This window comes from Rhinichthys klamathensis, unplaced genomic scaffold (genome assembly GCF_029890125.1).
Source record: "Rhinichthys klamathensis goyatoka isolate OS25496 unplaced genomic scaffold, OSU_Roscu_1.1 h1tg000446l_1, whole genome shotgun sequence".
In the NCBI taxonomy this organism is placed as follows: domain Eukaryota; kingdom Metazoa; phylum Chordata; class Actinopteri; order Cypriniformes; family Leuciscidae; genus Rhinichthys; species Rhinichthys klamathensis.
In genome coordinates, this window is record NW_026606941.1 from 252,268 (window position 1) to 264,755 (window position 12,488).

At 39.4% G+C, this 12,488-nt stretch overlaps 1 protein-coding gene across 1 annotated transcript in view; it reads left to right on the forward strand.

Annotated features, from left to right (window-relative positions):
- tnr (tenascin R (restrictin, janusin)) overlaps positions 1–11,227 on the forward strand; it is a 169,596-nt gene extending 158,369 nt beyond the window's left edge. The window contains exons 21-25 of the mRNA XM_056236462.1: positions 3,505–3,601; positions 6,539–6,700; positions 6,857–7,020; positions 8,657–8,833; positions 10,541–11,227. Of these exons, the coding sequence (XP_056092437.1) occupies positions 3,505–3,601; positions 6,539–6,700; positions 6,857–7,020; positions 8,657–8,773 (540 nt within the window). The 3' untranslated portion in view covers positions 8,774–8,833; positions 10,541–11,227. The remainder of the gene's footprint in view (positions 1–3,504; positions 3,602–6,538; positions 6,701–6,856; positions 7,021–8,656; positions 8,834–10,540) is intronic.
- The last annotated feature ends 1,261 nt before the right edge of the window (positions 11,228–12,488 follow it).

Sequence of the window (12,488 nt, forward strand, 5' to 3'; positions counted from 1 at the left end):
TAGCGCCGGAGACCGCCATTGATTGCGCTTTCTGCCTGGGCCCAATCATGCAGCCCTCGCTCTTTCGCGGGCGGCTGCGTCCACTGCGAAGAGTTGTCGATGTCGACCCTGCGGGCTCGACTCGACCTCTTCAAGTGCTGAAGCTGTCACTCCTCCCTCTGCTGGACCACGCAAAAGTAGCGCCATGTAGCTGCCGGAGCCTCACGTGGCATTCAAGCGCTCGCCGGCTCAACTCCCTCGAGCGCCTCTCTCTCCTTCTCGCCTCAGGGGACGAGGCGCTTGATATGGATGAGGTCGCCGCCGCTGACAGCTGTTCTAACCGCTGCTAGCTTTCTTTACGTTACAAGAAAGCTACCCCACGCGCATGCGTTACTCACCGGCGAAAAGGGGAAAGAGAGTGGTTTAGTCCCATCGAGGCCGGACAAACCCCCATTTTCCAAAGATTTCTCAGCTCCTCCGAGTTCGAGCGGCTGGAAATGTCAATGTTGCAGCAATGAGCCTGTTATATAACATGCACGCCTGCTACAATCACGCTTATGTTGTTTCCCCCTGTGGCTCAGTGGTGAAATCCAAGGCTTTCGCGCCAGAGACCCATGTTCGAATTCTGCTCGGGCAGCAAATAAAATTTACGCGGCTCTCCTCTCTGAGCGCGCGGCCAGCTTTCTTACGTACAGAAAGCGAACGCGCCCTCGCCCCCTCCCGTTCATATGGCGGGCTCGAGTATTTATGAGTGTCTCAAACATATGAGCCTACGCCGGCCCGCCCCGCGTGACTCACTCTAACATTGAGACACCCTCGCCAGAGACTCGAGTAAAACTCAAAAACATTTCTCAGCTCCTCCGAGTTTGAGTGGCTGGAAATGTCAATATTGCAGCAATGAGCCTGTTATATAACATGCACGCCTGCAAACAAAAGCCGACACAACACTGTGATGACGCTCTCTCTCCTCTCTGAGCTCGCGCCAGCTTTCTTACGTTCAGAAAGTGAACGCGCCCTCGCGCCCTCCCGTTTATATGGTGGGGCTCAAGTATTTATGAATGTCTCAAACATATGAGCCCACGCCGGCACGCCCCGCGTGACTCACTCTAACACTGAGACATCCGCGCCAGAGACTCGAGTTCGAATCTTGGCTGCCCTGAAACCTTTTTTACCAAATTGAAGAGCTCATGCCGGCCCGCCCCTCGTGACTCACTCTCTTTGGCAGCGTCCGAAGACGGGATTGGTCGGGCTCGACCTGACCCCACACAGAGCACACTCTCATAAAGCCGGCAAAATAAAGCCTCTCCAACGCTGGTTGAACGCTCGGGTGCCTCACCGAGCCTGGGCTTTAGGCCAATTCCGGTGAGGAGAGGTCTCCTCTCTCAAGCCCGCGGCTCAATCTGGCATCCCCATCCAGAGCGCTGGTCTCTGCACGTATGGTTGACCAACGGATACCCGTTATCCTGCCAGAAGGAGTTATGAACACGATCACGCAGTCGAGAGCTCCCTCTACGAGATGGCTCTACGCGTCTAAATGGTCTGTGTTCTCCAAATGGTGCACCGACAAGCAACTGGACCTAGGTCTTAGAGGCCCTGAAAACATGTCCCCTGGAACCGTTAGATTCTGTGGATCTAAAATACCTATCGTTCAAAACCGTTTTTCTGATGGCACTGTCATCAGTCAAAAGTATGGGGGACTTACACGCGCTCTCGGTTAGCGCTGCGTGTCTCGAGTTTGGGCCAAATGACTCTAAAGTCATCCTCAAACCAAGGCATGGCTATGTCCCGAAGGTGATTGGCACTCCCTTCAGAGCGCAGGTCATTTCTCTATCGGCTCTGCCTGCATCCGATAGCGAAAACGATATTAACCTCCTCTGCCCCGTCAGAGCACTGAGGGTTTACATTGCGCGCCTTCAGGCGTTCGGAGCAGCTTTTTGTTTCGTTTGGTGGGCGCACCAAAGGTCTCGCCGCCTCGAAACAGAGCCTGTCCAGATGGAAAGTGGACGCCATTGTAACTGCTTACGCGTCAAAAAGTCTGCAATGCTCTCTGGGCATCAGGGCACATTCCACCAGAGGCATAACCTCATCGTGGGCGTGGTCCAGCGGAATTTCTATTCATGACATCTGTACGGCGACAGGCTGGGCCTCTCCATCTACATTTGTGAGGTTTTATAACCTAGAAGTTCCCGCCTTGCAGGCTAAACTCTTGTCAGTCTAATAATGTGTATGTTCTACCCGTGTCTGCAGCGCACAGGCTAATATCACGTGACTAAGCTCTACTGGTTGAGCTGCACTATAATGGGCCGTTATGCCAGACCGGCTACGCTGCTCTGCATTTCCCATAGGGTGCTTATATACATGTGTCGGCCCGCTATGCTGGCCGCCTGTTTTCCCACTTATCTTTGTTCCCCGGGACTCCCGGGGACTCATGGAGTGTTGCGAGTGGAAACGCCTTTGGAGACGGCTTATGGTAGAGAAATGAGCAGTCAATTCACGGCAACAGCTCTGGTGGACATTCCTGCAGTCAGCATGCCAATTGCACGCTCCCTCAAAACTTGCAACATCTGTGGCATTGTGCTGTGTGATAAAACTGTACATTTTAGAGTGGCCTTTTATTGTGGCCAGCCTAAGGCACACCTGTGCAATAATCATGCTGTCTAATCAGCATCTTGATATGCCACATGTGAGGTGGATGGATTATCTCGGCAGAGGAGAAGTGCTCACTAACACAGATTTAGACAGATTTGTGAACAATATTTGAGAGAAATAGGCCTTTTGTGTACATAGAAAAAGTCTTAGATCTTTGAGTTCAGCTCATGAAAAATGGGGGCAAAAACAAAAGTGTTGCGTTTATAATTTTGTTCAGTGTATATATAAAACATTGAAGTTTTTCATTATATTAAAAAAATATATTTTTGGTACTATGACTGATTATTTAGCCATTTCTAATTTTATTTTTAAATATTTTTTTATTATTTACATATTTTATTATCATGTACAAGATCATATTATTATTATTATTATTATTATTATCACACAAAAAATGAGCCAATGTCTGCCACTCATTAAAAGCACAGAGGTCTGGAGAAAACATATTTCTGATAATGCATTTTTCTACTGAAGGAAAAAATTGGGTGTTTCTTTATTAGACATACATACACCACTTACATCAGCAAAGGCCAGACTATCGATTTTACAATTCAACTTGAACCATAAAGTTAGCGGCCAATTGGCAAATAACTATATAATTGCCTTTGGCGCATAACAAGTGTAAATTTTGAGCCTTATCTGTATCCCACACCAGAGACCAGTGTTTAAAACACAACATATGCTGGTGATTGCACATTCTGGTCTTTTCAGTAGGGTCATTGACACAGCTGCTTCTATTGCAGATGCCATCATCCCAAAGTAAAATTACTGTTGGGATAAATTGCCATTCATGTGCTCCATATTGCCCTAAACGCATTATATTTAATTGGCTTAGAGTGTTGTGTGACTGCTGTACCTCTGCTGATTGTGTTTCAGGTGTTCCAGCGACGTCAGAACGGTTTGACTGATTTCTCCAGGAAGTGGAGTGACTACAAGATCGGCTTTGGCAACCTGGAGGATGAATTCTGGCTCGGTGAGAAGACGTGAAATACACTTGAATTATGGACAGAGCGGTTAGAGCTGTCTGGAAAAAAAGCTGCTACGTAATGACTCATTAAAAATATGGTCATTTTAGGCCCCATTAAACTCTTCAGGCAGATCTAAATTTGGTCAGCACTTTCTGGCAAATGTATGAGTTTTATTTAAGCATCAATCCCTTTAAATGTAACTCAGTGAGGAGTGCTCTTGACTAGCAATTAGATGGTTTCTTCATTTAAATTAATTAAAGGCATTTTGGGAAACCATCTAGCTTTACCTTAGTACTTAACCGTAACTTGCTCCAGGGACACGGTATGTCTTTCCTATTTACTTGCATTATACGGAGCACACTTTCAAATGAGAGACAGTGTAGTGATGCTCTGAATAAAGATGAAAATAACACAAAGTCTTCTAGCTCTGTGAGAGGCTGCATCAAAGCACCATCCTTCGAAATTCTCCATGTTGTCCTCCTGCATTCAGTATCTAGTGTTTGTATCGGCTCTGTGCTTCAGGGCCCCTCAGTCTGTTACTGGTGACTCTCAGCTTTCAGATTCTGTTTAAATGATCCCGTAATTATTTTCATCAAAATCCAATTTGATGGAAAACAATAGAGCCCATTTTCCTTGTTATCCCTTATGCATAAATCTTATTAGAAAGCTATAATTATATTCATTAAAATTCAGGGAAAAAATAGCATTTGTGCACAGCATGAATTTCAGAGCATTGTCTCAATTACAGATAAAAAGTAAACATTACAAATTATCCCTCTGCAGACATTTAGGCCTGGATAATATGTATAACTATATTTAGTGTGGAAGGAGCACATTTGAAAGATTTCAGCTCATGAGCAGAAAGTAAACACTGTTTGAAGCAGTGCTGCATTTCATTTGAAGAGCGGCGTCTTCACATACTACATGTATATACACAATAGACATTTAACACAATGAAATTGTGCCACTTTGCCACTTTGTGGCTGTTATGTTGGAGTAGACATTGCCATCATTGTGGTAAAAGCAACTGCCGTAATCACAAGTATGCTTTCTTACCAAGGTAATAATTAGCAGGGCTAGGCGGTATATTCTATGACCAGTAGATATTTTCCTATACCACTGTATAACCACAGCATGATTTAAAGACACCAAGCTGAAAACAGTCTATTCCGTGTACTGCGTCATAGATGAGTGCTTACGTTATATATATATATATACTGTATATATATATATATATATATATATATAGTTAGTTTTTCAACAGTGAGACACTCTGCTTGGTCTGGTGGAAACATGGTGTTAACTGTAGGTTGTTTGTGGTATCACAACTTTGTGTCAGCTATTTTGAGTTTTTTGCTGTTCAGCCCAGCTGTTATTTAATGTGAAGCTGTTTTTGTAATGATGAAAGACTTGTCATGTACTACACACCTTTTTTTTTGTTGCAAATACAACTAAACTGGACTACAAACACTATATGTTCATCAACCACACAACTTGGCAGATAAACTTTGCTTTCCTGCTTCATTCAAGCAAAGAAGAGAGCATGTCTGTTTTCCTGTGGTACTTGTTACTTCTCCATGGTCCCTGGGCTCTCCTTGTAATTCCTCACCTGGTCATGACAGTCAGTTACTCCTGAATGGTGTATTTAAGAAATGGGGCTGGAGTTCAACCATGCAGATAGGACAGTACTGTAGAGATATGGTGTTATGGAAGAAGGCACAAAGTAATTCAGAAAAGTAATAGACTCCGCTAGTCTGTTTGCCATTATTCCAAGACATTTGCAGTCTTCCTGAACTGAGAAAAAAAAAGGTTATTTTCTTTGCAACACATTTGAAAATTAGAATGTTTTTTTTCATTCAGGACACTGGAATGATGTTATGCATTTTCAGTTTCTGCTTGAAATAATGCTATGATAATTGGTGTACAGACTGTATTTACCTCATTAACCAGTCTGACTAACTGGTTATTTTTACTCACTAATACAGCGTCTTGTTTTTCAGTAAAAAAAAAATTAATTAATTATATTGATTCTTTCTTTTTTATTATTATGTTGATTACACCTTCGGCAAATACATTTTCCTGTTTTAAGCAAACATCTAATAAAATTTAGTGAGGTATAAATAATATAATAAAATAATATGTTTAATAATTTAAATAAATAATAGTAATAAATAATAATAAAATGTGCAGTGTGTTGTTAAAAGTGCAGTAATTGGCCCAAAATGGTGATTAAAAGTAAAATGATTCTGTAATATTCTAGATATCATGCCATGTGATGCCTGGCTGATTTTAATCAAGTAAAAACACAGTCTCTTGCTGAGATTGTACTGATTGGGTCAGTAAAAAAATGGTGTTCATGCTGCTATTTAATAAGGTTCCCCCCACCGCATTTTTTACTAATCTCATTACAACATGGCTGCCCTTAAAGATGCTTTTTGACCATGTCAGGTGATTCAGATCGTTTCCCCTCACTGTTACAGTTCATCAGCCTTCTGCTTCCTAGGTTCATTCTATGGCTTTAAATCCTGAGGTGAGTTTAAGGACTTAGTTACAGTTCAGCACATCCTTGTAGACACTCACAAAATAGATGGAGCTCTATTATCAGGAGACATCTACGCTATCAAAAAGTGATTGTGTCTTTAGCCAGACAGGACATTTCTCCACTGCACAGTCAGAAAATGTGATTATCTTCAATAAACAGACTGTTTATCTGCAGTCTTTTGCTCCTTATCTTCAGAACATATAAGAGGCAGAGAGAGTGAGATGGACCACCAAACAAGCACTGCTTTCATATGAAATTATGGGCTCTTATCAGTGTGGACCATATTTGAAGACAACATTTTCACATGTTAAGGGGCTGGAACACAGAGATGGGATGGCTGGATGGTAGATAGTGTTCTAGGTGTGTTCCTCAGAACTTTTTCTTCCATCTCTCCATGCAGGGTTGGACAGCATTCAGAAGATTGCAGCTCAAGGTCGTTACGAGCTCCGCATTGACATGAAAGACGGCCAGGAGTCTGTATATGCCAACTATGACAGGTTTTCCATTGGAGATTCCAAGAGCCTCTACAAACTGAGGATAGGAGAGTATAATGGCACTGCAGGTGTGGCCAGAGAACATCTGGGCATTCATTTGAAATACATTGAAAGGAAATAACTCGGGTTTTTTTATCCATTTAAACAACCCAAAGATGATCTCTCCAGTGTGGTTTTGGATATTTAAGCCAATCAATTGTAATTATGGTCTCTTTTTGCCCCAGGTGACTCTCTGAGCTACCACCAGAGCAGACCTTTCTCTACCAAGGACAAGGACAATGACATCGCTGTCACCAACTGTGCACTGTCCTACAAGGGAGCGTGGTGGTACAAAAACTGTCATCGGGCCAACCTTAACGGAAAATACGGAGAGTCCAGACATAGCCAGGTAGTCCTAAGCACTGGACTGAAATGTCTGCTATATCCACATAATTAGCCTAAAGGTGCGGTCACATTTACCATTGTTCTGCGAATCGTCTCAAGCGAAATCCAGTCAGTTCAATAGAAATCAACGCAATAGAGAATTTCGAGTGAGGACAAAAGATATCTGGATTTGCTGTGTTGACCAACAGAAAGCTGCTTGGTTTGAAAGTTACTTATGTGTGAGCTGTGCTTCATACATCACTACACTATTGACAATAGACAATGGGCCTTTTTTGCAGTTCGCTAATGTTACCGCACCTTTATACCTTAATGCATGCATTGTTTCCACCACCTATGGAGTAACAAGTAGACACAAACTGCCTACACATGCAAACTCTTGTTTTTACACATGCAAACAGGAATTTAGTACTTTGATTACATCTTAATTCGGGTATTTAATCTTACACCTACAGGGCCTTTGTTAGTTGTGACTCATTCTTTGTGGTTTCGTTTGCAAGGGCAAGCGCTAAAGACAGGAAACATGCAAGAGCATTTCGAAGCAAACTGAAAGCAAATAAAGCTTGCTTAGTGAGATTCACAGGCCAATGTGTAAAAATATTGTAGATCCGTCCTTGCTTAACTGTGTTGTGTCATGTCCTGTTGTCTCGCTGTCTGCTTTCATTTCAGCTTTCTCACAAGCGTTAGCGGGTTGGTGTAGCTTATAACCGATAAGGTCATATTTCCCATTGGTATCTGTGATATGTTTTCATAAAAGCAGAGGTTAACACTCTGAAAACTAATAAAGGCCTATAATATAAAACATATTCTTTTGAGAGGTGTTCTTGACTTTGTGAGGTATTTCAGTAGTAAAAACATTGAATTGCTAGAAAAAAATTGCTATTTGTACATAAATTGTAAACGTATGTTTTTGTGCTTTTGGATTGATACTGAAATGTACATTATCAACATACTGACATCTAAAAACATTTTTCTTATGTATAACTTACCTACAAATTGTACAGATCTTTGCAACTTTTCTGGCAAAACTGAAACTGGCAAAATGGTAAACTGGTTAATTGCACAATTCCATAAATTCCATAAAATGAACCTATGAATTCAGTATGGTTTCACAATATTGTATATCGGTTACTGGATATTAGATATGTTTTATAGCTGTTGGTCTGTATTTAAATGTTATGCTCATTTCCAGTATTGTTACATTTAGATTACCTTTGCCGTCATCTAACACTCATTTAAAGTTAATCTTTAAAAATAAAAATGAGTAATTTTATAACATTGTTAAATAGCAAATCTCAAAACCAATATCCATTTTCAGACTATCCATTGATGTTGTGATGCCTAATTTCACTTTTTTTCACAGATTTTTGGTGTTGTATTTTTTATTTTTATGAGTTATTGGATATAACATTCTATTCTTTGAATTTCATAAGATTCATAAAAATGTATACACTTCTTAAGTTATAAGTACATACAGTTAAAGAGTTTAAAATGCTAATACAATGTCAGTATGTTGATATTTTATGTTTAATTTTCTGTCTAATCATATGACAGTGTATCTATCCTACAGTACAAATTCTAATGAGATCGCTTTAGTTAATATAACTGTTGGTGTATTAACATTATGTGTTTGACTTCCGCAGGGTATAAACTGGTATCACTGGAAAGGCCATGAATTTTCCATCCCTTTTGTGGAGATGAAGATGAGACCTTTCAACTACCGCAGCATCAGTGGCAAGCGGAGGAGGTCCACCCATTAATCCACCGTCCTACTAGCTGTTTCTATTTTTAAACGGGGCGAGGAGGACACAAGGAGCGAAGTAACTTATTTAAATCTTTGAATGACAAAACCCCCTTGACGAATGTTGGTTGTAAACTGTAAACCTTGAGGTTCAGTGACTTTCTTATGTGTAATGCAATTAGTTCAGTTCTGGGAGAATGAAGACTAAGTTTCGGTATTGTTCAGCACGTTTACAGTGTGAGGCCTAAGGAAAGAACCTCATTAAATGAAGAAAAGAGGTCATTTCTCCCTTTGAGATAAAAGATTTTGGGGAAAAATGAATGCCCCTAAAAATGAGATGCTTCTATTTTTATAAATGATGAGAAATACCTTTAAAGAGTAACTGAATGATTTTCATGTTCATGTGACCCATCACAGTGTTAGATTTTGCATTTACTGCACCCTGAAGCCTAATTTCATCTCATATTTAAACGTATATTAACAATTGGCCATGGTACCGTTGAACACAAAATTCTATCATCATTGAAACCTCAGAAACCAAAGAACTATTCAGTATCTGAGGTCAATTCAGACTAATCTGAAACAAAAATGCTTTTCAATCAAATCATTTGTCCCATATTTTAATTTATTTTAAATTCTACTATTTTTTGCAAGGCTGATTAGTAGTAATAATGTCACATCATCCCACATCAGTGTTTTATTTAGAACATATAAGCTGTCCTGAGAGCGCTGATATGTACATATGAAGAACTCATATGGAGAATTTTTGCATAGCTCCGTCTCACACTCCATGCTTTAGAGTGTTTCAAATGTTTTTGTTCCTGTAGAATAATTGTGTTAATCTGTGTCTTTGTAAATCCTCTAGGTTAACAGCAATTCATAGTTGAGTGCAGGAGAAAGGCTGTCTGTGTTTACCACTGTAGAGAGAAGACCATCTAAAGGGTTCTTTTCATAGATGTTTCTATTCCTTTCATTCAGAGTCATTCTAAAATGGAGTTGGGCAGACACCTGCTGACAAGCAGTCAGGCTTGAGCTTTTAAGGCTTGGCATATACACAATAGGTCATAAAAGCAATGCAACTCCTAGTGCAACTTAGAACATAGTCTTTCTTCTTTAAAGTTTGGTACCTGACAAAAATATATTATTTCATTCTGTAGTTTAACATGGCCTCAATGTATTTTGTTCAGTGACTGAAAGGTTTGTGAAGGAGTGCAACCATGAGATATTTTTCTAAACCTTTCCTCATGCAGTGTAACACTTACCTCATGCAGCAAGTGATATTTCTTTTTTAGTAGCACATCGCTCTCTCATTTCTGAACTAGAGGGTGTTTTTGTCTAATTAACTCACTGAAGTTGTAATACATTGTTTTCTATTTATTCACTTTTTGAAAGTACTGAAACAACAGTAGCATAATACAGATATGCTGGAATTCAATTAAAACATTTTAAAGATCTACATTTTATTCTGCATTTCAACTTAGTGCAAAACCAAAAGCTGAAAATGATTGACTCGCTCTCATGCTGTTCCAAACTTATTTGCTTTTTTTTTTTTTTTTTTTTTTGGAACACAAAAGGAGAATTTTGAAGAATATGTGTGGGTGTCAATAACATCAAATGAAAATATTACAGTACGTGGTCCCAAACACCAAGAATTTCTTTAAATATATATTTTGAAGTCTGATTTAAAATTGCGATTCTTCTGCTTCGGTATATCTCTGCATAGATAATTCTCTTCAGGTCTCCAGCGTTCTGCTTCTCTAACAACACCTGTTTCCCATAGTCGCAGATCTCCTAATGAGCCTGTTCTGAGAGACAACACTATGATGTTTTCAAAGAGTTTCTACCCTTTTCCTATGCTTCTATTTTTTTCTTATCTTTTTGAGGGGTAAGATTAGAGAGTGTAGCAACAGCTGGGATGGGAAATAGAAAACAAGTAAATTCTTAATCAGCTCAAGCTAATTGCATTTAACACTGAAAAAGACTTACATTTTGCATGCACCAGAAGGCATCATTTTATCCATTTACTGTTCTGTGGAGAACATGGGTGGAAATATGTGCACCTTCTTGTGTTTTCTAACCGTTTTCTGCAGCAAACTAATTGTTTGTGGTTCACAGGAAGCAGCCCTTCTAGTTATTTGTGAAAGAGGAATAGAGACTTCAGCTTGTGATTGACCGCTTCTCAAGAGAGAGACAGGGGCAGATTTTCCTTCATTATTCATTGACTCAGCATATGGTGGAGACACTTCAAGTCCCCCTCCATTCTGACATGCCTCCTATCCACCAAACCACTTATGGCTCAACATTCACCATGGAAAACATGTTACACATAACACTTGGAACTCTAACTCTGTGTTATACAGGCAACCTGGTCATTTTGCCACTCTCATGTGCTTTTATTTAATTTTGAACATTAGGATATTGTAAAAATCCCCTACATTTTGTACCTAAATGAAAATGTGTTTAGCATGAACACTAATAATGTGTGCAAAAAAAATCTTTGAGGCATTTCTCCCTAACTTGCTAACCACATTGTCAGATAACCTTGGATATTATTGTAACAGATCGAATTAGCTCTAGTTTAACTTAAAATGTGCTGTATAGTTCCTTTTTTAATACATTTTCTACACATTAATAAAATATTCAAAATACAAAATCTGAGTTTGATTGTGAAGTGATTTGGGGGGGGGGGGGGGGGGGGGGGGGGGAACATTAACAAGTTTTTGTCTTTACAGAATAAAATTATAAAATAACAATCTAATGCAAAGCATTCTGGGAACCAGAAATCTTCATCAACCTTTTTCTGTTTTTTTTTAGTTTTTTTTTGTTCCCAGAATGCTTTGCATGAGGCTCTTATTTTAGTTTTATTCTGTAAAGATAAAGACTTGTTAATGTTTAATGTTCATTTAACTTTGAACAAACTGTTGCCAGGAAATAACATCAATTTAAAACTACAGTAAGTTACTGGCAAGCAGCTGCCAGTAATACTGTAATGCAGCGACTGAGTGGTGGCGCTTACCATCCGCACTTGACATTTCACTGTTGATTTTTCAGTATTTTTTCTTTTCTGCAGGTTTCATTTATATACCAGTAGGTAGAGGCAAGTTTATGAGTGAGTCATTGGATCATCCGTTCAAAACATTGATTCATGAACTGTGTTGCTCAGAAACGCGAAACTGTTTCTGCTTTGACTTCCTTTGGAATTATCATTGGTCAAGCAAAAATACACAAAGTAATGCAAAAATGTGCTTCTAAAAAGTAAGTTACTCAATATTGAACTGTGGTGAAGGTTAAATGAAGCTTTGAGAAGCACTGAGGTTTTCCTCTTAAATGTACCGTTCAAACTAGTGAAATATATAAGTCACTGTTAAAGTGACTAATTCATGTCTGTGTATTGACACTAAAATCATAATAAAAAATTAAACAAATTTATTAATAAAATATGTGATCTGTCTATTTTAACTATGTCCCAGTCGGGACTTAGCTGTTATTTCATAGTCAAATGAACATTGGGCTATATATATATATATTAGTTGTTGTTGTTGTTTTTAATAATTATAGTAAAGTAAAGAAAACAGCATTAGGATTCACTCCTTTTCAACAAGATGTGAAGCAGTCACCTGGTTCTGCAGGTGAATGAATCTTCAGATGTGCTAAAGTGCATTTTGGCAAAACGAATTAAGCTCAGATGTGGTATTACAATGTGGAAGCACTTTGGATATAATGTGTCGAAAACA